Source organism: Enhydra lutris, unplaced genomic scaffold (genome assembly GCF_002288905.1).
Source record: "Enhydra lutris kenyoni isolate GAN:26980312 unplaced genomic scaffold, ASM228890v2 scaffoldscaffold88, whole genome shotgun sequence".
NCBI classification, from domain to species: Eukaryota; Metazoa; Chordata; class Mammalia; order Carnivora; family Mustelidae; genus Enhydra; species Enhydra lutris.
The window spans coordinates 2,377,435-2,402,692 of record NW_019154172.1 but is presented as its reverse complement, the minus strand read 5'-3'; the positions used below and the strand labels follow the sequence as shown (position 1 = coordinate 2,402,692).

At 41.0% G+C, this 25,258-nt stretch overlaps 1 protein-coding gene across 8 annotated transcripts in view; it reads left to right on the top strand.

The window, feature by feature from the left end:
* The window catches only part of LOC111162012 (GA binding protein transcription factor beta subunit 2), a 32,258-nt gene extending 13,728 nt beyond the window's left edge, over nt 1–18,530 (top strand). For 5 of the 8 annotated variants that reach the window (XM_022526156.1, XM_022526154.1, XM_022526155.1 and 2 more), the window contains 4 exons: nt 5,599–5,715; nt 7,678–7,863; nt 13,906–14,033; nt 14,191–18,530. In XM_022526156.1, the coding sequence (XP_022381864.1) occupies nt 5,599–5,715; nt 7,678–7,863; nt 13,906–14,033; nt 14,191–14,487 (728 nt within the window). In that variant the 3' untranslated portion in view covers nt 14,488–18,530. The remainder of the gene's footprint in view (nt 1–5,598; nt 5,716–7,677; nt 7,864–13,905; nt 14,034–14,190) is intronic. The other 3 variants (XM_022526158.1, XM_022526160.1, XM_022526161.1) reach the window with 1 other exon arrangement.
* The last annotated feature ends 6,728 nt before the right edge of the window (nt 18,531–25,258 follow it).

Here is a 25,258-nt window from a genome sequence, read left to right as displayed (position 1 = left end):
GCTTTGCTTTCAGCTTGATAATTCAAAAAATTTAGGTTAAATATACATATACATGTAATCAGAACATTCACAGACTTTTGGATTTCTTGTAGTACATGCCACAGTGATTAGAACGAGTACCTTTAGGATCCAAAATTCTTTAGAAGCCAGTAAAGTTATATGTTCATAAACATGTAAAAGGAGCTAGAGTTGGTCATCTAACTATTGAAATTCTTCAGACCCAGATCTGAAATGATAAGCAAAGCTGAAGATATTTAGGATATAGCTTCGTAGCCTTGGTTCCCATGGGCCTATATCATGTTTGTCATGTTCCTTTTGGCAAACCTATTGTTTCTCTCTTCTGTATGTTGCCACTATGAATTAAGATTGCTAAACCATCACATAATAGAGCCGATCTCTCCAGTGTTGTCTTACCCATGAAACCATTCTACCTGCCTCTCCCACTTCAGGGGAGATAATTAATGCAGATAAAAGAAAGGAGAAAAGTTATAAGATAAATTCAGGTTTTGTTATTCAACTAGGTTAAAGGATTTTCTTTTCCTGAATGGTGGGTGGGTGGGTGGCTTGCTTTTTTCCCTGTTACCCATTTTTTTTTTTTTGAGAGAGAGAGAGAATGTGTGCAGTTGCGTGTGCAAGGGGAGGAGAAGAGGGTCAGAGGGAGAGAGAAAATCCCAAGCAGGCTCCATGCCAAGTGCAGAGCCAGACATGGGGCTTGATCTCACCATCCTGAGATCATGACCCAAGCTGAAATCAAGAGTTGGATGCCCAACCAACCGAGCCACCCTTCTTTTTTCCCCCCATCATCCAGTAATATTTTTTTTTTTTAAAGATTTTATTTATTTATTTGACAGAGAGAAATCACAAATAGGCAGAGAGGCAGGCAGAGAGAGAGGAGGAAGCAGGCTCCCTGTTGAGCAGAAAGCCCGACGCGGGGCTCGAACCCAGGACCTGGGATCATGACCTGAGCCGAAGGCAGCGGCTTAACCCACTGAGCCACCCAGGCGCCCCTCATCCAGTAATATTTTTTGTAATTTTTAAAAAAGATTTTATTTATTGACGGAGAGAGCCAGAGAACACAAGGAGGGGGAATGGCAGAAGGTGAGGGAGAGGCAGGCTCCCTGCTAAGCAGGGAGCCCAATGAGGAGCTCGATCCTAGGCCCCTGGAATCATGACCTGAGCTGAAGGCAGACACTCAACCGACTAAGTCACTCAGGTGCCTCCATCCAGGAATAGTTTTAAGTATCCTAGGATAATCATTTTGATGGATTTTTTTTAGATTTTATTTATTTATTTGACAGACAGAGATCACAAGTAGGCAGAGTGCCTGGAAGAGTGAGAGGGGCAAGCAGGCTCCCTGCCAAGCAGAGAGCCCTATGCGGGGCTCAATCCCAAGACCCTGGGATCATGACCTGAGCGGAAGGCAGAGGCTTTAACCCACTGAGCCACCCAGGCGCCCCGATGGATATTTTTTTTTTTTAAGATCTTTATTTATTTATTTGATAGACAGAGATCACAAGTAGTCAGAGAGGCAGGCAGAGAGAGAGAGGGGGAACCAGGCTCCCTGCTGAGCAGAGAGCCTGATGCGGGGCTCGATCCCAGGACCCTGAGATCATGACCTGAGCCGAAGGCAGAGGCTTTAACCCACTGAGCCACTCAGGCACCCCTGATGGATTTTTTTTTTTTTTTTTGGTCAGAGAGAGAGGGAGAGAGAGCAAGCACAGGCAGACAGAATGGCAGGCAGAGACAGAGGGAGAAGCAGGCTCCCCGCCAAGCAAGGAGCCCAATGTGGGACTCGATCCCAGGACGCTGGGATCATGACCTGAGCCGAAGGCAGCCGCCCAACCAACTGAGCCACCCAGGCGTCCCCCTGATGGATATTTTTGATAACAAAATTCGTATTATAAAGTTTGCTTTCGGGGCGCCTGGGTCGCTCAGTGGGTTAAAGCCTCTGCCTTCAGCTCGGGTCGTGATCTCAGGGTCCTGGGATCGAGTCCCATGTCAGGCTCTCTGCTCAGCGGGGAGCCTGCTTCCTCCTCTCTCTCTGCCTGCCTCTCTGCCTACTTGTGATCTCTGTCTGTCAAATAAATAAATAAAAATATTTTTTAAAAAAAGTTTGCTTTCAGTTTTCCATTTGTGACTAAAGATACCGCTGGTCGTCCGTGCTACCGTCACAATGCAGCAGTTGAGAAAGGCAGACTAAATTAAACATTAATCAGGGCAAAAAAAGAGTTACAAAGATGAATTTCCTATTTCTGTAGGATCATAAGATGCACTCCAAAGTCAAATATAAATAGCTTTGTATTGGTTCATAAAGAGTACAGGCTTTGAGGAATCTAATGAATTGCATTCTAGTCTGGCCTCTGACATTTACTATCTATGTGACCTGTGCAAGTTACTTAGTTTTTCACCAACTCACTGAGATTGCCTCCTACCATAGCACACTCCCCTAAATCCTGATATGATGAGTTTCTCTAAGCCACATTCTGAATAGATACATTATATATATATGCCTATATATATATGTATATAATAAAGTATATACTCTATTATATGTATTATATGTAGAAATAATAGAGTCATCCCTGATAGTGCCATTTTAAAATAACACCAACCATGTGCATTTTACTTTATTTGGTGTTAGGTCTCATACTGAGAAGAAGGAAAGAATTAATATTGTTTAGCAATAAAGTACCTAATTTTCCTAAAATTCATAGGGATAAGTCTAAGGAGGTAATTTGGATCATTGCTTTTCAGTTTCAGCTGTGCATATCAGAGTATTAAACCCAATTTTCCACAAATGTTCTTTCTTCCTTTTGCTGTTAAGGGGAAGTTGAGTGAGTCATGTCTGAATCAAAGGGAGAACAGCCTTAGCTTGGTATCATTATGTGCTAAAAAGTATACAATGCCTTCTCAAGAAGTATTACCCAGCTATTCTACTTTAGCGGAGTGACCTAACTGATACTTGGCCTACTTGAACTTTAATTACAACAGCCCTGGTGTGTGCAAGTGTTTTGACTATAGTAAAAGAATAACAACCTTGTTTTTAGATTGCTAGTGACTTACTGTCAGATATATTCCAACCTCCTCAAGGGCTATATATACAAATATATTTAAAAATTGCTTGTTCCTTGTTTGTTTCATTTGTGAGTTCTTATGCCAGTGTTTGGTGTAATAAGCTGTGTGGTGGGAAAAGCGTGAATTTAGTGGGAACATTAGGGAATAGGCTGTAGCTGGATCTTGCTCTGTGTGAAGTTGTTTACCTAGGCTCCTTTCTGGAGGACAGGCACTGTGTTCCACTCAGACTGTTTGGTTTCCTGAGTATTATGTGAGAGAATGAAAGAATAAAACAGAGTTATCATCACTGTCTCCATGGTAATCCCCCACTGCCACCATCATCATCCGGAAGCTAGATTAAGATCATTTGTAGCTGGGGCACCTGGCTGGCTGAGATGGTAGGGCACGTGACTCTTGATCTCAGAGTTGTGAGTTCATGCCCCACATTGGGTGTAAAGATTACTAAAAAAAGAATAATAAACTTAAGAGAAGATAGTTCGTAGCTATTAGGAATACTATATAAGTAATCTGCTTTTTGAAATCTAAATTTATAAAGCAGTTAAATTACCTACATTAATCATATCAGAAAAGGATTCTTTGCTCAGTGGATGGATTTATTATAAAGAGTATTAAAAAGGAATTTCCTTAAGTATTTTAAAGTGTTTTACAGATAGCTGGCTTTTTGATAGACGAAAGGCTGGAAAGAATCTTTAAGCATAGTTAGTGGGAAAACAAAAATTGAGAGTACATTGGGGCACCTAGCTGACTTAGTCAGTAGAACATGTGACTCTTGATCCTGGGATTATAAATTCGAGTCCCACATTGGGTGCAGAGATTAAAATATAATCTTGAAAACATATCTTAAATATAAAAACCTTAAAAATAAAATCTTTTTAAAAATTAAGGGGCACCTGGGTGGCTCAGTCTGTTAAGCATCCAGCTCCTGCTTTTGGCTCAATCTCATGGATTGTGGGATCGAACCCCACATCAGGTTTGTGCTCAGTGTGGAATCTGCTTGAGACTGTCTTTCTCCCTCTGCCCTTAATGTGGGTGTTCATGCTTTCTCTCTCTCAAATGAATAAGTAAGTCTTTGAAAAAATTAAGAGGGGCTCCTGGCTGGCTCGGTCAGTGGAGTGTGCGACTCTCAATATTCAGGTTGTAAGTTTGAGCCCCACATTAGGTGTAGAGCTTACTTAAAAAAAAATAGAATCTTGGGCACCTGGGTGGTTTAGTGGGTTAAGCCTCTGCCTTCAGCTCTGGTCATGATCTCAGGGTCCTGGGATCAAGTCCCGCATCGGGCTCTCTGCTCAGCGGAGAGCCTGCTTCCCCCCCACCCTCTGCCTACTTGTGATTTCTCGCTCTGTGTGTCAAATAAATAAAATCTTTTTTAAAAAATAGAATCTTTAAAAAAAATTAAGAATACACTTAAGAAGGTAAGTGTATTAGTCAGAGTCCAGTCAGGCGACAAAACTACATGGTGATTTGTATAATTTTATTGTAATATATAATATGTATGATTTCTAAAATATCTAAACTTACATGTACAATTCATGAAAAATTACCAGTAATAGTGGATTAACTACTGAGAGGTGAGGAGAACCCGAGAGAATATAGGAATAACCAATATAGGAGCAGCCACAAATTTTGTATGACAAAACTTAATTTCATGCTGTCAAGAAATATTGTTAGGGTCCATGTTAGGGTTTCAGTATGACAAGGCAAGGCAAAGAAGGGTGGATTTGGAATAAATTCACAACTGGCACAAAAGTATCTTTGAAATTATAATGAAAGACACAGGGAAATACAATTCATTTTGTAGGAAATACAAACAAAAGTTGTATTTATGCAAAACCGTCGAGTAATACTTTTGGTTCATAAAGTTAGGCATGTGCCTGTTGCCAGATCAAATGCATTTTCCTCCTGGAACTTAGCTGTAAGGATAGCACACAGATATAAGAAGAAAAGGTTGTAAACAAAGTTTTTTTTAAAAAAAGGATTTTTTATTAAAAAATTAAAGTAGGTAATTATTTTTTACCATGAATCAGTTGTACTACCCTTTGACATTCAATAAATGAAATGTCCAGGTTTTACCGGTCCTTGTGTCAGAGGTCATCCCGAGTCTTCTCACCTCTCTGGCTTATGGATAGATGCAGTATCTGCAGGCCCTCTTCCCTCAGCACCACCTAGTTTAGGGTAAGCCTGCTGCCAGGGAGAGCTCTGTACAGCCAGCCTAAGGAGTAGGCAGCCCTCTGGGTCTGTTGGCTCCGAATGCTCAGCACTGGCAGTGCCGAGAAAATGAGCAAATGTGGGCAATGTAGTGACCCTATACTAAGCATATTACCTTAATCCACTTTAAAGGAAAACCTTTCTAAACCTTCCAAGAGTGTTAACACCATGATCATTGGTTAATACCAGTTTGTAATGGAGAGCAAGAGGAAGACATTAGAATGCAAAGCTGAGGTTTTGATTTAATAAAAGCCATTTTTAGTTAATCTCCCATTTATTCTCTCTGCCAGACCTCATTTGCCTTTTTTACCAAAATAGGTGACCCCCATGCCTCCTCAGCACCACACTTGTCACATTCTACCACCTCAGTGCTGGCCACCCTTGCAGCTCTTGGAGAGGCATCAGCCCCCTTGTCCAACTCTCACAGAGCCGCAGGTAGGTAAGGGATATCTGCTGGGTGAATCAGCATTTCTTTCGTTTTTACATTTCCAGCAGATTTAATCTGCGTGAAATATTAAAGAACTATGATTAATTAGAGACATCTAAGAAAGAGGACTGTAGAGTCACTGAACATCAGAAAGAAAAATCACTTAAGCAATATAATCAGATGGCTGAATACTCTGACTCAGTCATTTCTTGTACTTTTGCAGTTTCAAGTTTGTTTGCTCCAGTTGCTTCAGATTGAAATGTTTAGTCTTCTATTAGCAGATTATTTGGGAAATACTCTATGTTATGTTTTGACTGGTGCTATCATAGAATGATTCAAAATAGCAGCTTAGATATGTTGTATTTAAAGCATCAAAATACATAAGACTGCTACGTCTCTCATTGTCCTATTCTGTGTACTTTAGGGTGGCTTGCTTTTATTTTCACTGGAGATGATATTTTGGCATTTCCAGTGGAGTTGGGCAGATATATGCTGTACAGTGGCCTTCTGATATACAGAACAAAAAAGGGTCAAGTGACTTAGCTAGAGCTGGTAGCCTGTGGGGAGAAGGCTTAGGGCTTCATATAAGTAGGGGCAAATAGTATTAGGTAGAGCTAAATAGTCATCTAGGAAACTTTCTGGAGCCTTCTGACAATCTGCTCCATCATAAATGAAAGCAGATTGTTCTGATTTCTTTCTGCCATTGACATTTGGGTGGTGAGAACATTCCGCCAATTCTGTTTTTCCAACTGTCAGCAATCATAAAGATCTCTATTCAGACATGTATGAGTGAGCAGCATGGCAGAGGGAAAAGCAATGTATTAAACTCATGATTGTTAATTTGATTTGCTTTTGGATTTTGGATAAATTACTTATCCTCTCCAGGTCTCAGTCTCCTCATCTCTGGCTGAGGTTGGTTGGTTGGATCATATTATCTTTCGAGGTCTTTTCAGCTAGAACATTTAACTGTTCTTTGTTTTTAAGAGATGTAAATGCTCTGTTTCCATTAAACCACCTGAATGTGTCTCAGGTGGATAGTCCATATCACACTTAGTACAGAGTCCTACCTGTGTCTCTTTAGAGAGAGAAATTCTGTAGTGGAATAGTAGGAACTCTTTTCCCTAACAATTATTGGGGATATTGACTAATCAAACTGAAAATCTTTTTTTTTTAAGTTTTATTTATTTACATAATCTCTACACCCAATGTGGGGCTTGAAGATCAAGAGTCTCATCCTCTTCTGACTGAGCCAGTCAGGCACCCCCCTCCCCTTTTTTGATTTCCAAACTGAAAATTTTGATTCAACATTATATATATATATAGCTTTTAAAAGGGTACCTGGCTACATTGTAAGTAGTCAGTGTTAGTTGCTGTTAATATTATTGTTTGTCAGATGGGAGAAGCCACCTACCATTTGAGTCTGTCAGACTTTATCAGTGTTTTGACTCTTGACATGTTATTTTGTTAATCCATTTTCTTATAGAAATAGATCTACTCTGTAATTATTTTTCTAACTCCATAGATTTATTTAGACTTTCAAGATGCTTCTTGAAAAAAGAACTCCCAAGATCAAATATGCTAGGGAAACTCAGCATATCTTCTGTCCTTTTGGAGAATCATAGTGCTCATTAGCCTGTTGGGGTTTCTGATGCTTCTTAAAAAACAAACAAAAAATTTAAGCATATATAAACTGGCATTTTGGAAGTGTATTTGTGCATAGAACCCAATCTTAGTGAAAGCTATTAACATCTCAGTGAAGACATTTTTGAAAATACTGTTTATTGCATTTACTATTTTCTTTTCTCCTCCAACTTAGCATTGTTTGCTAGAACTTGCATTAGAAACTTAAATATAACTTCTTTTCTCAAGTTTTCCTATCCCTGATACAGTCAATTTCAAGAAGGCTGAAATTGTTATACTCCTATTTTTTTAGAAAGCTGAAATTTCCAATTCATTTTCGTCATCTTTAGCTAATTCAGAGGAAGTCATAGAGGGAAATTCTGTTGATTCATCAATCCAGCAAGTGGTGGGGAGCGGAGGCCAAAGGGTCATCACTATAGTGACTGATGGAGTCCCTCTGGGTAATATACAAACTGCGATCCCTACTGGAAGCATTGGCCAGCCATTTATTGTAACTATGCAAAATGGACAGCAAGGTGAGTTATCCCGTTCAGACAAGTGTGTATGAAAAGATATTTTATTTTTTATTTTTATTTTTATTTTTTTAAAGATTGTATTTATTTATTTGACAGAGAGAGAGATCACAAGTAGGCAGAGAGGCAGGCAGAGAGAGAGGGGGAAGCAGGCTCCCTGCTGAGCAGAGAATCCAGTGCAGCTCGATTCCAGGACCCTGAGATCATGACCTGAGCCGAAGGCAGAGGCTTAACCCACTGAGCAAACCAGGCGCCCTGAAAAGATATTTTAGACATTCCACAGTCCTCTAAATATGAAGCATTAAAATAAGTAGTGGGACTAAAAGAATGCCAGATACCAGATTGGCTCTAAGAAAAAAAGAAATGGAAACTAGGCTGGCAAAGCCTGATTTCCCTAATATATATAAAATGTGTGAGTAAAAGCCAATAGTCTGGTAGATAAAAGAGGAAATAGTATGAACTAGTAGTTCACAGAAAATACTGATGGGTTTTAAAAACACAGAAATATGGGGGCGCCTGGGTGGCTCAGTGGGTTAAAGCCTCTGCCTTCGGCTTGGGTCATGATCCCGGGGTCCTGGGATCGAGCCCCGCATCAGGCTCTCTGCTTGGCAGGGAGCCTGCTTCCTCCTCTCTCTCTGCCTGCCTCTCTGCCTGTTTGTGATCTCTGTCAAATAAATAAATAAAATCTTTATATATATATATATATATAAACACTGAAATATGTTCAACCTACTTCATACATAGCAAGAGAAATGCAAGTCAGTTCTGCACTGAGATACCATTATAACACTGTGTTGTCAGAGGTGTGGGGAAATAGGCATTCATAAATCACTGGCTGGCTCAGTCAGTATAGCTTGTGATCCTTGATCTCAGAGTTGTAATTTCTAGTCCCATGTTGGGTGTAGAGAGTATTTAAAAATAAAATGTAAAAAAAAAAAAAAAATCACTGCTGAGAGTGTAAATTAATGTATCCTCTAAAGAATTGATTGTAATTATCTATCAGCATTTTTAAAAGATTTTATTTATGGGAGACAGAGTGCTTATGTGCTCTCAAGCAGGGAGGAGAGGCAGAGGGAGAAGCAGATTCCCCAGTGAGCAGGAAGCCTGACATGGGGCTCATTCCCAGAACCCAGAGATGATGACCTGAGCCAAAGTCAGATGCTTAACTGACTGAGCCACCCAGGGAGCTCCCAGTATCTATCAGTATTAAAGATACACATACCTTTTGGCTAAAAAGTTCTTTTCTAAGAATTTATATTCACACAGAAATGAAATATATACTGAGTTATTCATTATAGCACTATTTATAATCGTCCAAGATTAAAAATAACCTAAGTAGATGGTAGCTGTATGTGGTGAACATAACATAATGTATAGAGAGCTTGAGTCACTGTGTTGTACACCTGAAACTAGTGTAACACTGTGGATTAACTATACTCCAATAAAAAAATGAAAAATAAAAAGAATGTAAGTATATGTCAGTAGGGAACTAGATAAAGAAATTATGGTACACCCATACATTGGAGTGCTGTGCAGCTGCTGAAAACAATGAGGAAGTGCCTTATATACTAGCATGGTCTCATCCCAAAACCATATTGTTAAGTGACAAAAGTAAGATGCAGAACAGTGTGTAGAATATGCTACACTTGTATTTTTTAAAAAGGGGGAAATATATGTATATTTGCTAATATATTCATAGACTTAAACCATTTCTGAAGGAATATTCAAGAATAACATCAATAACATTGGTTACCTCCTTGCTTGTGCTCTCTCTGTCAAATAAATAAAATCTTAAAAAAAAAAAAAAGGTGGGGGGATGCCTGGGTGGCTCAGCTAAGCATCTGCCTTCAGCTCAGGTCATGATCCCACATCCGGCTTCCTGGTCAGTGGGGAGCCTCCATCTCCTTTTCCTGCTCCCTCTGCTTGTGCTCTCCCTCTCCCTCTTTCTCTGCAAAATAAATAAATAAAATCTTAAAAAACAAAAAGAACATTGGTTGCCTCAGAAGGTACCTGAGTAGCTGGGGATGGATGGGAGACTTTTCACTATATATGTTTTTATAACTTTTAATATATTTTTAAAGATTTTATTTTTTTGAGAGAGAGAGAGAAACTGAGAGCAAAAGAGACAGAGCACGAGCAGGGTAAGGAGGCAGAGAGAGAGGGAGAAGCAGACCCCTCTCTGAGCAGGGAGCCTGACTTGGGGGCTTTATTCCAGGACTGTAAGATCATGACCTAAGCTGAAGGCAGGCGCTCAACCGGCTGAGCCACTCAGGTGCCCCATAACTTTTAATTTTTGAACCATGTGAATGTATTACTTCTTCAAGAAATACATCAATAGTTTCGTTTTTGTTTTTTCAAGAGCAACTAATCCTTATAACTTCATTCCTTAAAAATACTGGAGTTTGAGGTCCTTGGGTGGCTCAGTTGGTTAAGTGTCTGACTCTTGATTTTGGCTCAGTTCATGATCTTAGGTTGGTGAGATTGAGTCCTGCCTTGGGCTCCATGCTAGGAATGGAGCCTGCTTAAGTTTCTCTCTCTCCCTCTCCTTCTGTGCTGCCCCCCACTTTGCTTGCACTCTCTCTGTCTCTGTCTTTAAAAAAAAAAAAAAATCGGGAGTTTGAAAGAGGAGGGTTGGTTTATTGCATTTGAGTCACCAAAATTTTGACTTGGCCTAAATAATGATGGGGATTTTATAATTTTCAAACTATTTAAATTGGTGGATCTTTGTAGCATAGAAAGAAAAAACAGATATTAAACCTATATAATTGGGGTGCCTGGGTGGCTCAGTCAGTTAAGCTTCTGCCTTGAGCCCCTTATCTGACTCCCTGCTTGGTGGGGAGTCTGCTTCTCCCTCTGCACCTCCCCCCGACTCATGCTCTTATATTCTTGCTTTCTCTCTCTGTCAAAGAAATAAAATCTTAAAAAAAAAAAAAAACCAAACCCTGAATAATTCAAGTTTTAGTATCATAAATTCCTATTTTTTGGGGGGGAATATACTATTGATGTTTTTGTGAACATGGTTTAAAGCTTTGGGGCTTCCTTGGGTAGGTGAGAAACTGCTTATAATGGAGTCAAATAAATGAGAATGGAGTTGTTTTGAGGGGAAAAAAATATTTGAAGTTTTGCCTGGATGAACTATACCACCTTTTACAAATGTATTTAATCAGGCACAAAGAAGGAAAGCTGAGATTTTGTGAATTATCTGCAGGATGTTTTAAAATCCCAACTAAACTGCCTTTTCCACCTAGCAGATATCTAAGCTGTTTTCTATTGCCATCAGTTGATGAGTAACCAAGGAATACAAGCTAAGTTTTAAATCAGCCAAACCAAGTAACTAGGTAAATTTTCTGTTTTAAACAAAAATCATAATGTAACCTAAAACCTAAATAGAATTTTAAAGTTTTTAATTTTGTGATCATTGTAGATATGTGTATGGTTTGGGTTTTTTTTTTTTTTTTAACAATTTTATTTATTTACTTGATAGAAAGAGGGAGAGTACAGAGGAAGAGTGAGAGAAAGAAGCAGACTCCCCACTTAGCAGAGAGCCCCACATAGGGCTTGATCCCAGGACCCCGAGATCATGACCCGAGCCAAAGGCAGATGCTTAGCCAACTAAACCACTCAGGTGCCCCTATAGTGTGTTTTTTTATGTAGGCTCCACATCCAGTATGGAGTCCAGTGTGGGGCTTGAATTCACGAGCTATGATCAAGATCTGAGCTGAGATCAAGAGTCAGACATTTAACTGACTGAGGCACCCAGGTGCCCCAGTGTGTACAGTTGTGAGAAATAATACAGAGATATCCAGTATCCCTATCACCCAGTTTCCCCCATTGGTAACATTTTGCAGTAATACAATATAACAGACAGGAAATTGACATTGATACAATTCGCCAACCTTATTGAAAATTTTCCAATTCTATATGTATTCATGTATGTGCTTGTGTATGCACTTAGTTCTCTGCAGTGAATACAAGTGTAGATTTGTGTGAGCACTGCCACAGTTGAGACAGAGAACAGTTCCAGAGCACCTGGATGGCTCACATGGTTAAGTATCCAACTCTCAGATTCAGCTCAGGTTATGATCTTAGGATGATGAAATTGAGCCCCGTGTGGGCTCCACAGAGTGTGGATTCTGCTTGAGATTCTCTCCTCTGGCGCACTGCCTCCCCGCCTACTCCCTGTTCACGTGTGCTCAGGCGCTCTCTTGCTTTAAAAAAAAAAGAGAGAGAGAGAGAGAAAAGTTCCATCACAAGGATCCTTTGTGCTACTTTTGTATCTATAGGTACCTCACTTCCCAACCCATTCCTGACCCCTGGCAACCACTAACTCATTTGTTTTCTAACTCTATACTTTTGTCATTCCAAGAATATTATAATAAATGGAATCATGTAATATGGAACCTTTTGAGATTGGCTTTTCTTCTCTCAGCATAATTCCCTTAAAATCTATCTAAGTTGTTGTTTGTATCAATAGTTCACTACTTTTTATTGCTGAATAGTATCCATGGTATGGATTACCACAGTTTGTTTAACCATTCATTGAAGGACATTTAACTTGTTTCTAGTTTTTTGCTATCTATGAATAAAGCTGTTATGACCAATAGTGTACATGTTTTATGGGAATATAAATTTTGAGTTCTCTGGGATAAATGCCCCAAGGTGCAATTGCTGGGTTGCATGCTAAGTACATGTTTAGTTTTGTAAACATGTCTAATTTTGTAAATACTTTGACAGAGCATGAACTATTTCCTAGAGTAACTGTTCCATTTTATAGTCCCACTAACAATTTATGAGTAATCCAGTGTTGCCACATCCATGTCAGTGTCTGGTGTTATCGCCATTTTTTAAAATTTTAGCCATTCTGATAGATGTGCAGTGCATTGAACTGTTTGTTGACCCTTTTCTCATTTATCTACAAAAGAGAAATTTATTAAATTGGATATAGTGAGTGGTAAACTGCTGTCATGTGAAGTTCCTCAAAAATGTTATGTAAAGACATTAGGCCTTCATTAGACAGGTTACTCCCAAGTAATTGTAAGCTTATTGGCCATAGTTAGACTTCTTTATTTTAGAGAGAGAGAGAGTGAGCCTGTGTGCAAGCAGGGGTGGGGGTGGGCAGAGAGAGAGAGAGAAACTTAAGCAATCTCCACACTCAATGCGGAGCCCAGTGCAGGGCTGGATCTCATGACCCTGAGATATGACCTGAGCTGAAATCAAGAGTTGGATGCTTAACCGGCTGAGCTACCCAGGTGCTCCTAGAGTTAGTTAGATATATTTTTTTAAGGTTTTATTTATTTATTTATTTATTTGAGAGAAAGAGAGCACAAGCAGGGGAGTGGCAGAGGGAGAGGGAGAAGCAAACTCCCTGCTGAACAGGGAGCCTGATGTGGAGCTCAATCCCAGGACCCTGGGACCATGACCTAAGCCAAAGACAGACACTTAACCAACTGAGCCACCCACATGCCCCCCGAGTTAGACATCTTTATATAAGAGCACCAGACCCGGTGTTAACTGCATGGCTTCCAAATCTGATACTCTAATCTTTCCTGTTTCTTTCTGTAGGCCATGATTTACCTGTTGATTTTAAGATCCAGAGAGATATGAATAATAAGATTTCAGCTAATATATTTCAGTTTATTTTCTAATTTAAAGTAAGCAGGGGTGCCTGCCTGGCTCAGTTGGCAGAGCTTGTAATTCTTGATTTCAGGATTGTAAATTTGAGCTCCACCTTGGGTGTAGAGGTTACATAAAAATAAAATCTTAAATAATAAAGTAGGCGGGCACCTGGGTGGCTCAGTTGGTAAAGTGTCTGCCTTCAGCTCAGTTCATGATCCCAGGGTCCTGGGATCGAGTCCCAGATTAGGCTTCCCATCCACAGGGAATCTGCTTCTCTCTCTCCCACTCCCCCTGCTTGTGTTCCCTCTCTCACTATCTCTCTTTGGGTCAAATAAATAAATATAATCTTAAAAAAAATAATAAAGTAGGCAAAACCTCTTTGTTTCACTATGTATTCATTACCTCCAATTGGTGTCCTTTGGCTTGTAGTTCTAACTGTACCTGCTGGTCAGGTTGCAGAGGAAACTGTAATTGAAGAAGAGGAAGAAGCAGAGAAGTTGCCTCTGACTAAGAAACCAAGAATAGAAGAGAGGACAAACAGTGTGGAGGAGAGCAAGGTAATGTTCTTAGCAGCAGTAGATAGAAGAGAAAGGAAAGAATCAAAAGCCAAAAAACTTTTAAGGCCTGAACCCTTCTTTACGTTTTTTGTCTACTCTCTGGATAATCTGGGATCAGGAATTCTTAACCTGGTGGTGACATTGTTTACCTTTACAGGAGGGCACTGAAAGAGAGCTACTCCAACAGCAGCTCCAGGAGGCCAATCGAAGAGCCCAGGAATACCGACACCAGCTCCTAAAGAAAGAACAGGAAGCAGAGCAGTACCGCCTCAGGCTAGAGGCTATGGCCAGACAACAGCCCAATGGAGTTGATTTCACGGTTGAAGAGGTGGCCGAAGTAGATGCTGTAGTAGTGACAGAGGGGGAGATGGAAGAGAGAGACATGGAAGTGACTGGGGCAGGAGGGACCGTAGAGCCTCATTCTGGAGTTTCCTTGGAAACCGTTTCATCTTAATGTGCGAGGGCCACAACTTGTACTGTGTCCATCTTTTTCCTCTTTTTAAAAGAAAATACAGAGGACAGACATTGTATAAAAATTAAGAATGTCCTTAAGAAGAAAACTATAGCAGGGTAACAGTGCTTGGGCTCAGGAAGGCTTGCTATGCAACTGGAAAATTCAAAGCCAAATTTAGGGAATACTTCTTTTGAAGGACCAAAAGAATAAGGACCAATTTTCTCAGCTCACATCATCACTTTAAGCTTAGAGGGTTAATTGTTGTGGGTTGATTGTTTTTTAAATAACTGACTTTGTATCAGAAGATTTTAAGATAACATTCCTAGTATAGACATGCACAGAGCTTTTTATAATTGCACCATCAAGTGACCTTAAATTTTGCCTTATATTTATGACGTGTACCTGGTAGAGAAGAAAACTAACTAGGAGGTGGGTGAGAAGCAAACTTTTGGGAAGAGAAAATACATGTTCTGCTTCCAAAGGAGCAGGCATTCCCCCCATCCTGATTTAATTTCACCAAAAAGAAATTGGTAATTGCCTAACTCTGCATCCATTATGTGTCCATAATTCAGATGCCAGTTTAAGAAACTGAAGTGGAATATTTAAAAACTGGAAAGGAAAGAAAACTTGTTTATGTGGGAGAAGTATATGTAAATCCAAAATCCTCCAGGCTGTGCTTCACAATGCTGGAAAGTGGCCAGGAAGAGGCTTGTGGGGTTATGAAACAATCTGGTCCCGAGATACAAACTTTGCTCTGGCTGGATTTTATAAAATTGAAATCAGGAAGATAGTCTGTTGCTAGAACAACTTGCTTCCACACGTTTATTTATATAATATCAACTTTTTAATTTTATAAAATTTTATTGAGGTTTCTAAGTGTGCCTTTGTGTGGCGCTTACATGGTATCCTTCTCATTGCAAAAAAAGAAGTCCGGGGAGAGGCAGTTGCTGAGGGTGTTGGTGGAGTTCTGTTTCCATTTGACCTGGGATGAGCAGATTGTTCTGTTCCTTAAGGTCGGCTTTTTTGCAGAGCTTTTGTGCCTTGTAGGTGCTCGGTGTGTGTTGGCAAAAGAGTGAAAAACTAGAAGTGCCATAAAGTAAGGAACCAAAAATTCTGGCTCAATAACTTCATCTCTCTGACTCCGTTCTCTACCACTGGGCCTGCTCCCTTTTCTTAGATGCTTTTGTGAAGTGTTTCATTGCTGGGTTTTCTTTATGCACCAGTTTGGAGTTTTTTCAGGAGGGGTTATGGATGGAGAGAGAGCGGTTGTGAAGTTACATTACAGAAGTTACTGCCTTTGACATTGGGCCCCCATCATTCTAGACCTGCTCTCTTGCTTTATTGTAAATGAGAAGAAGAAACCAGAGGATGTGCCAAGTAAACATTTGAATGACTGTTTAGAATACGGTTTTCTTAATTAGCAATCATGGGGAAAACATATATTTTTAATTTGGAGTAAAACTTGACAGTTCATGTGGTTCTATTTATCTTGATTAGTGAAGTAATTTGCTGCAGTTTTCCAGAGGTGCAGAATCACTTGGGGCTCAAAATAGACCTAAAACATAACTCCCCAAACCAAATTTGAGAAACAGAATTGGTTACTAGAGGCTTATAGGCAAAAATACCAGTTTGAAATTAATCCTGGCCATTGGCCACCACTAGGAGAAAACCACCACTAGGTTTTCTCCATGGGCTTCAGAGATTACTCTTGGTTTGGGGGGAAGATGAGAATCCCAGGTAAGGGCTAGGGTGAAATTGTGCCATTTTCTGTCAAGTTGTCCTTTTTCGGCTTGCAATGTTTTTCTTTTTTCTGACTCCCTTTGTGAACCAGATGCTAACAATAAGCTGCTATTGTGTGCCATTTCGGAGCCTTAGCCTAACCACAGAGACAGATGGACCAAGTGTCATTTTAGATGTGTTTGGTTTATTTTCTTTGTTTATATATTGACTTTAATTCCTTTTCCCCCCCTCTTTCCTGTTAAGGGAGTGGAGGTTAACTCTGCAGAGGATAGCCAGGCCCAGCTACCTGTCTCTCTGGGATAGCTTCTGACCAGGGCCATGAGTTGCCATCCAACACTCCCTGCTGAGCATACAGAGTTCCTACTGTTTGGGGGAACTTCAGAAATACTTATCATTCTCTTTCTGTAGGAGGCTGTCACCCTCACCTAGAAAAATCTCTAATACAGCCCAAGTCATTTTTGATGATGGGGTCTCTGAGATAGGGAGTTGGGATAGGGATAGGGAAAGAGAAAAGAGAAATGTCTGGAAAGGGAAGAGTAGCAAAAAGGTATTTGTTGTTATTTACTTGAAATACACCTTTTATCATCCCAGAGAAGGGAAATAGGATTTGATCTCCAGTTGTATTGCCATGGAGAAAATGGCAGGTCCGGATCCCTTGAAGTAGGTAGAAATTAAAGATGAAATGCATTAATGGCAATAACATTTTATGATTTGCATCTTTCAGGATCAGCAATGGAAGTTGGGAAAATGTTGCTAGATCCCAACTGTTGTGTTGGCAAGATTGGATTACAGAGAATCAATTAACAGACAGGTGGTTCAGACTTGGTACTTAAGCAGAAGAAACTTGGAACCTAGGATATTGCCTACTTTAAAATAAAGCTGCTTTAACAATATCAGTATTAATTTATGAATTTTAGATTCTACATTTGCATTTTGGTTTTAAGCCTTCCCTGAAAAAAGAAAAAGAAAGAAGTCTTAATATTTCTTTTCTTATTCCTAGCTTCAGGGAAATTACTTATAAATATATAAATGTACAATTCCCTTCCTATCACTACCTCTGTGGGATCTCTTAATTGTAATGCCAGAGTTGAGGTTTCTTAATGGAGATATGGGATAACTTGACTTTAGGTTTTCTATGTTTTGAACTCAGTGCCTTAAAAGATGTTCTTTTTTTCCTGTCAGATCCATGTGTAGTTATTTTTGGCCTTGCCTTTCCCCCTTCTTCAGCCTTACCATGGCATTATTAAAATTTTTGTATCTGCTCAGTAATGTTAGAAATCTATGGCATACCAAATTACTTTCTTTCTTTATATTGATATAAAAGAAATGAGTTTACCAGAGGGCTCTACAGTCAAAGTTAGGTATTGTGTGACCAGGGCATTTTTAGTACCCATTTGCTGGGTGCATATTGGTGTGTACATTTATAAATACATATGGATCTTCCCACTTTTTGTTTATTTGAGGTTCAGCTTTAAAATACTTGGCATAACCTGGAAATATTTTTATTCCATTAAACATATTGAAGAGGGTTCCTGTGGCTTCACTAAGGGGGCTGAGGAAGAAAAAGCTCTACTCTGGCCCTTCTCTGAGAGGTATGCTTGAACCTGGTGTAATGAGAAACCTGAGGAGTAAACCTCGGGGAGAACCAGTGTCTGGCTTTACAGAGACTTGTTTAGCATATGGTGTGATGACACCATATAAGCTAAACAGTTCAGAGCAGTGTCAGGGGTGAAGACAGAGCTGCCCTTCCACAGAGCAAGCCTCCTTTCCACTCCTATGGCAGCTGTTTTCACTGGCACTTGTAAGATCTCTTACACCTCTGAACAGGAAAGAAACCTTAGATAAAGGGGTCATGGCACAAGGAGCGGGCATTCTGTACATCTGCTTTCCGAGTTTAGAAATCTTATCCTTTTGAGAAATCATTTTGAAAAAGCTTGTATGGCTCTCTCCTAACAAACATCATATGGACTTCCAGAGCTAGAAGATTTCAGGCATATAGTGAACTCTTCCCAGAAGTTAAATATTGAGTAGAAGTCAGTTTTTATCCAAATTTATTGGAGAATGGCCTCTTTGTGCAGACATCTCTGTATGGCCAGGAAAGGAGCTTTTAGAATGAACTATATGTCAGCACCGCCTATATCCTGTTCCCGGCTCTTATCTATCTCCATTTTATGTGATGAATATTTTCCGAGTTAGTACTCCATTTCCTATCCCAATATATTTAATATGAGAACAGGAGTAAGAAGGATATGAATTTGAATTAAGTAGCTTTGAGCCTCTGGTGCTGCCTTTTTTTTTTTTTTGGAAACTCTCTAGGCTTAGTGGGTGGGGTGACATTCCTAGACTCTACAGTAGCAATTTGGCTGGCTAATGGCAGGAAATTGTGATTCCCTATCTCTCTCCCCTACTTTCCCCTCTAAACTAACTACCGCTTCTGACCCCATTGTTCTTATCTCATTGAGTCTTTCCCAGGCACTAGAACTTAATTAGTAGGTCATTTCTAATCTATGGGCCTTGTCTTTCCTCTTTCCACTCCCCTCCTTCCCTATTACATGTATTTTCTGTTTATTCTGAAGTGGTTTGTTTCTGAGAATTAATCTAGGTCATACCCTATATCCTGTGCTTCCTAGTTGGTTTTAGGCATCTCACTTGGCCAACAATAATGATTGCAGCTTCCTTCTCTGGCTTTGTCCTGTAGCCTGTCCTCCTACCAAGGCCATTTATGTTGGCAGAGAAAAAGAGGGTGGGTGGGGGTGCCTAGATTCTTCTCAAAATGTCCTCAGTTTTTTAGGTTTTCTGACAGCTTTATGTACAGTATGTTTTAGGAAAACAAATATACTTCTCTTTTTTTATTTAGGATTTTAATAAGATTTGAGTTTGATGAGGAAGGGTGTGTGTGTATGTGTGTGTGGGTGATCATTTGTGTGTATATACACTTATACAGATCTATATTATATATACAGTTTTTGTACTATCATTTAAAATAAAGATATTTCTTAATAAAAATGTCAAAGTCATACCATTTCAGAGTGTCATTGAAAGTTTTTTCCATCTCCTGGGCAAAAATTGCTACCTAGTCCCTGATCACAGGTAAATCTCAATAGGAAGTTTTCTGTCTGGCTGAGTTAATGATGGTGGAGCAGGGGTAGGGTTGCATGTGTGTGGGGGAGTCTTCTTTCCTCTGTTGTGGTCTCTTCTAACCCATTCCCACCCTCTGCATTTTCCTTATCCTAGCTCCTCCTTAGGTGGTATTCAAAATAGGCAGAGCAAGTGGAGATAAGGACTGAAGGGAGAATGGAAAGAGCTTTTGACCGGTTTGTTAGATTTACATCTTCCTCCCTTTTGTCATCCCCCACTCCCTTCCCTAAAAGCAGACAACCAGGAGAAGAGCCCAGTAGCTGAAGGAAATGATTCTGTGCCTTGTGTGGGAGTAAAATCAATGCTAAGATATGGGTTGTGGGGAGGGGACGGGACATCAGGTTCAGGGAGGGCTGGAAATTGATTTGCTTTGCTGGCTTCTCAACTATTCTTAGTTAATAAGGTGCCCGTTGCTATCTCAGTCCAATGCAGCATACATTTATTAAGTAAATACGAATAGCAGTATGGGGGTAGCACAAACACCACTGATACCCAGGATTGAAGAGACCCATCTAGCTGACTAGACGGGATCCCCATCCAGGGTATAGTGTTCTCAAAAGCTGCTCCACTGGCAATAAGGATGCCTTTCTTAAGTAAAGGATGGTATTACCAAAGTCAAAGACATATAAGCATCTGTGTTCAGCAACTAGAATCTCCCAGGTCAGTATTTAGGAAATTGAACGCTTACCATGTACTAGGCTGCATATAGATAATTGCTTTTTGGTAAATACATATAATAAAAAAATCCAGTATACATATTAATTTTAAGGTACATCTGACAGAGTACCTCATAAATGCATATATGGTCTTTTGTTCTCCTGAGAGAAAAAGAGCAGGCAAAGAAAAGAGAAAAAGAGCAAGGACTTGAGGAGGCTTGAGAAACAACTAAAAGTCTTACTGAATTAAAATCCTAGTGAGAGAAATCATTAGGAATGTGGGAAAGTTGGAAGGGAGTGGGGAGATAGGAACTTATAGTTCTCTGAAGGGTGATCTTCTTAAACGCTGGGAAAGAAACATGAATGAGGGCAACTTTCCCAAGATTTCCTCTGTGAAAATGAGCCCTTTACTCCAAAGAAATCAGTAGGTAGAAAATACAAGAGAAGGTTGAAATGGGAGCAACTTAGTGATAACCACAGACCTGTGTAGGGTTTGTGTAAGATATCTGATAGGTTTTAGATTAAGTCTGTTAAGACTATAGGGGAAACCTTAAAAAAAAAATGGAACTAGGTAACTGGGAAATTAATAGTAATGTCCAGTAGACACTTTATTATTTTTTTTACAGAGAGATAGAGAGCACAAGTAGAGTGGCAGGCAGAAGGAGAGGGAGAAGCAGGCTCTCTGCTGAGCAGGGAGCCGGATGCGGGGCTCGATCCCAGGACCCTGGGATCATGACCTGACCCGAAGGTAGCCGCTTAACGGACTGAGCCACCCAGGTGCCCCTCCAGTAGACACTTTAAATATATGTGTTATAAAAATGTTTTGGAGGAGTACTTGGGTGGCTCAGTCTGTTAAGAGTCTGCCTTCAGCTCAGGTCATGATCCCAGGGTCCTGGGATTGAGCCCCACGACAGGCTGTCCACTCAGCGGTGAGTCTGCTTCTCCATCTCCCTCTGTGATCTTTCTCACTTTTGCTCTCTCTCAAATAAATAAAATCTTTTTTTTTTTAAATGTTTTTTTAAGAAGACTGTAAAGGACCCCTGAACAAGGTGTGGAGCTGCACTCTGCTAACGTAGCCAGTCCTAAAGTTTGAAGAAGTTCTTACTGTAAAGGAAAGTGATATTTGAGAAGCCAATTTTATAAATAATAACAGTAGCTTCTATGCCTAAAGGGGTATTTTTTTTGCTTAAGTAAGCTTTTCACCTAATGTGGGACTTGAACTCATGATTTGAGATCAAGAGTCACATGCTCTACTGACTGAGCCAGCCAGGTACCTCTCTATGCAGTAAAGTTTTGTTACATGTCTGGCATTGAGCTAGGCATTTCAAATATACACTAACATACCTATCTTGCAAGGTATGTATTATCTGCAGACTATAGATTCTGTGATCTTTCTCACTTTTGCTCAGGTTGTGACTACCCAGAGCCCCTCAGCTTTAAAAAAAAAAAAAAAAAAATTGTTCTTTCTAAAACTACAGTTTCTACATAGTTTTTGGTGTTCTGCTGTAGTTTGTCCTTTCATTGGAATATGATCTTACTTGACTTTGGGCAGGTTAAGAAACTGCAGTGATGTAACTTCAAGCAGCTTTTTTGCAAACTCCTTAAAGTCAGTTTTGCTCCAAAACTGATTCAGGATGCATCTCCACAAAGTTGCTGGCCAGCAATACTTGACCAAGGAGAGTCAAAGATAAGCCCTCTTGCAGAAAATGGATGCAGTCTTCAGCTCTAGGTATGCTGGATAGCTTCTGTCTTTCCTTCCAGATCATACTCCTCTCTCTATATCTTTTTCTCTATCCTGGGAACTAACCTGCATGAAGTTCATCAAATGGGCTCCCTGCACTTTGGCTTCTACTTTGATTCCACCAACAGGGGCCTCTGGAAGGAGAGGAGGGAGAGAAAAAACTGGAATCAGTATATGGATTTCTCAAGTATCCTTTGATTAAAGGTCACTGCTCCTCTCAGTGCAGCCTTTCCTTCCAATTCCAAATACCCACTATCTCCCTTTGTCTTTTCAGGCCTGAGGCTCTTACTCGCCTCCAGTTACTGACCTGTCCTTTGCCCATACTTTTTAAAATCAGCCCTTCATTATTTTGAGCATGTTGTCTGTTTTCCTATTGGGACCTTAATACATGTGGTAAAAGTAGGCAGTCTTTTTGGATTCATAGGCTTTATATTTTATCCATGTACTTCAACCTTACTCTCATATATGTAACCTTAAATTCTTATGAGTCAACATATCCGAAGGTCAGCTACTGGATTAAGTAGCAGAAAGTGACTCATACCTGTGTGGTTCCCAAGTGTGGGGTAGTGGCATCAAGGAGACATAAATTTGAGAGACAATAATAGCTCAGGCCCCTGTGACTTACCTCCCAAAGAACCCAAGACGCTAAACAGCTTTTCAAGCTTTGTGACTGTGGAACCTTCTGTGTTTCAGATCCCTAAAGTCTTACACAAGCTGATGGACTCTGCCCACTGGGGCCCTGGTTTCTCCATAACCTCCCAGGATGCCTCTGAGAAATCAGCTTAGAAATCCCTAAGGGTGAGGACTTTATCCTCTTGTTGGCACACGCAGGTTTTTCTAAAGACAAAGTTTGAGCTAATACCCTAATTAAAAAAAAAAAAAAAGTATCAACAGTATCCTTAACTATTTAAGTATCCTTAAATTAAGGAGTCATGTTTATCCCTCTGTTGTCAGGGACAATAATTTCTTTGAATTCACTCCCTTAGTTTATTATTCACTACTCTCTACCAGGATGAGATATTTCATGAGTATTATTGAATTGCGTACTTCATAGCAGTCTATTTTGGGCAAATAACCTTTGCCTACAAAGCACTTAATTTAAACCTATATATTTATATGGTGCTTTATGACCTCCTGTTGGCATAGATCCTTTACATGCTTTACAAAAGAAATCGAGGCACAGAGAAGTTAGTCCCACACAAAACTGTTAAGTGGCAGAGTCCAAGGACTGTTGCTCTCACTGCAACATAGCTGCTTTCACTAGAACTGAGAAGGTTCTGAGTCCAGCTTAGGCTCCCTTGGCTAGAGAAGTCACCATACTTTGTAAATGATCACCCTTCTTGATTAAAATGAAACAAGGACTTTAACCTGTAAATTGCTGTTGCCTGCACCAAGTCAAAAGATTAACTTCTCTTTTGAGTCTATATTTAAACGTAAAGATGGGGCGCCTGGATGGCTCAGTCGTTAGGCGTCTGCCTTCCGCTCAAGTCAGGATCCGTTAGGATCTGAGAGTCCTGGCCTGGGATCAAGCCTCACATTGGGTTCCCTGCTCAGCGGGAAGCCTGCTTCTCCCTCTCCCACTCCCCCTGCTTTGTTCCCTCTCTGGCTGTCTCTCTCTGTAAAATAAATAAATAAAATCTTTAAAACAACAACAACAACAAAACAACCTAATGATCATTTTTACCCCTTTGTTGTGACCACCTGCAGGGCAAGAACTGAAGTATTTGTGAGACTTGTCCCTCAGAAGGCTGAGAACGGCAGCAGCCCTAATATTTTTCTTTGTCTTGACTTCAACACCTTGGTTTGAAGAGGATAATGAAAGTAGGTGACTGGAGAGTTGCTCCACTCCTTCCTTGCTCTCCTTCACTATCTAGGAAACTAGCAACGGTTTTAAGGCATCTTGGTTTAAGTAAGACATCCAAAGAGGGGGAAACTAAGACCTAAAGGACCTCTCAACCTGGGGAAACAAGCTCCAAGCAGAGGCAACAAATTGGGCAGAACAAGGTGTGAGGAAAGTTCAGAGGGCGATTTTAAAAAACATTTTGAGGGTAAAACCTGTTAAGTGAAGATCCTAAGGTTACAAAAGGAAACAGATTGCTTGGTAGAAGATCGCAAAGTTAGGACGCCTAAGCATGGGTTTGGAGGAATCATCATCTCACAAGGTACCATGCTTTCTCCTTTAAAAACATTTTTACATACATTATAATTACTTGAGCCTCTCAACCCCATTTTTCAGATGAGGAAATTGAGGTTTAGGGCAAAGTTCTGACTTGTCAGGATTACAGGAAGTAAAGGGCGGAGCTAGACACAATCACGGTTCTTCACCAAATTGTTTTCAGGGGTTTCTTATTCAAGGCAGTCCTATGGCGAACGGGGAAAGGGGACTGCCAAGGCTTCCTTAGCTGCGGGGCTTGGGGCGGCCTCCAGGCGGCGCCAGTGCGACGGCGACCTAAGGCTCCAACTGAGCGGATACTCGGGCCACGCGCCGGTAAAAACCCGGACCTGTAAATCCGCAAAAGCAGCCACCGCCCGCGTGAGGCTTTAAGTGTCCTTAAACTCGAGGTAGTGGGCGGCGCCGGCAGATGATCCTGTCCACCCCTCCCATTGGTTCCCGGGATAACAGACAGGTATCTTCAGCCAGCTCCACCCAGAGAACGACAGAACAGACGCTCGCGGCTCGCTAGTTGATCCTCCGAGCGCCGGGCTGGAGCGCAGCCGGAGACTCCGAGACAAGAGGTTACGCATGCGTACAAGGAAACACGCGCTCCTACGCCCCCTCCCGCTCTGAGAAAGGGAACTAACTGCTCCTTAGGGAACTACCAAGGCTAGACCCTACCACCAACAGGGCCGAATCCTCTGCCGTTCTTTGCAGCCTATCCATCCTGCGACCTACACTCCAAATTCTTTAGGACGAGATTTCCTGTTGTGAAACTTAAACCACTTGCGCTGCAGCTTCATTTTATTTCTCAAAAAATACCCTCCCCCACCCCCGTGGAACAGGCTATGAAAACATCTTTGATCCAGAAACGTGCTCCAGTGCCCTCCCTACCCCACCTAAGTTCTGCCGTGGGTCTCCTGGGCCCTGGTTCATCTCCACACACCATTTCTTCGCTTGCCTCCTTCAGGAAACCTTTCCTGATTAACCCCGGTGGGACCGCAGCCATCCCAATTACTCGGGAGAGAATGCAAGGCCAAGATGAAGGCAGAGATTCGGGGGCAGAGGCGCCTAGCGAGCGGACCGGTTCCCGCCCCGCCCCCTCCGCTAGGAAAAGTCAGGCACGGCTCGGGGACACAGCTGTATTGGGAAGCGGAGGCTCCTACACAGTAGGAGGAGGCACGTCCCGGGAGGCCCGAGGAATCTGTACACAAACGCGCGCGCGGCCCCAGCCCCGTCGGTCTGTCCATCCGCCCTGCGGCCCGCCCGCGGCCCTGTCTATGGAGGAAGCCCGGAGGGGCGAGTTAAGGCAGCTTGGCTGAGGGAGGGGGGAGTGGGAGT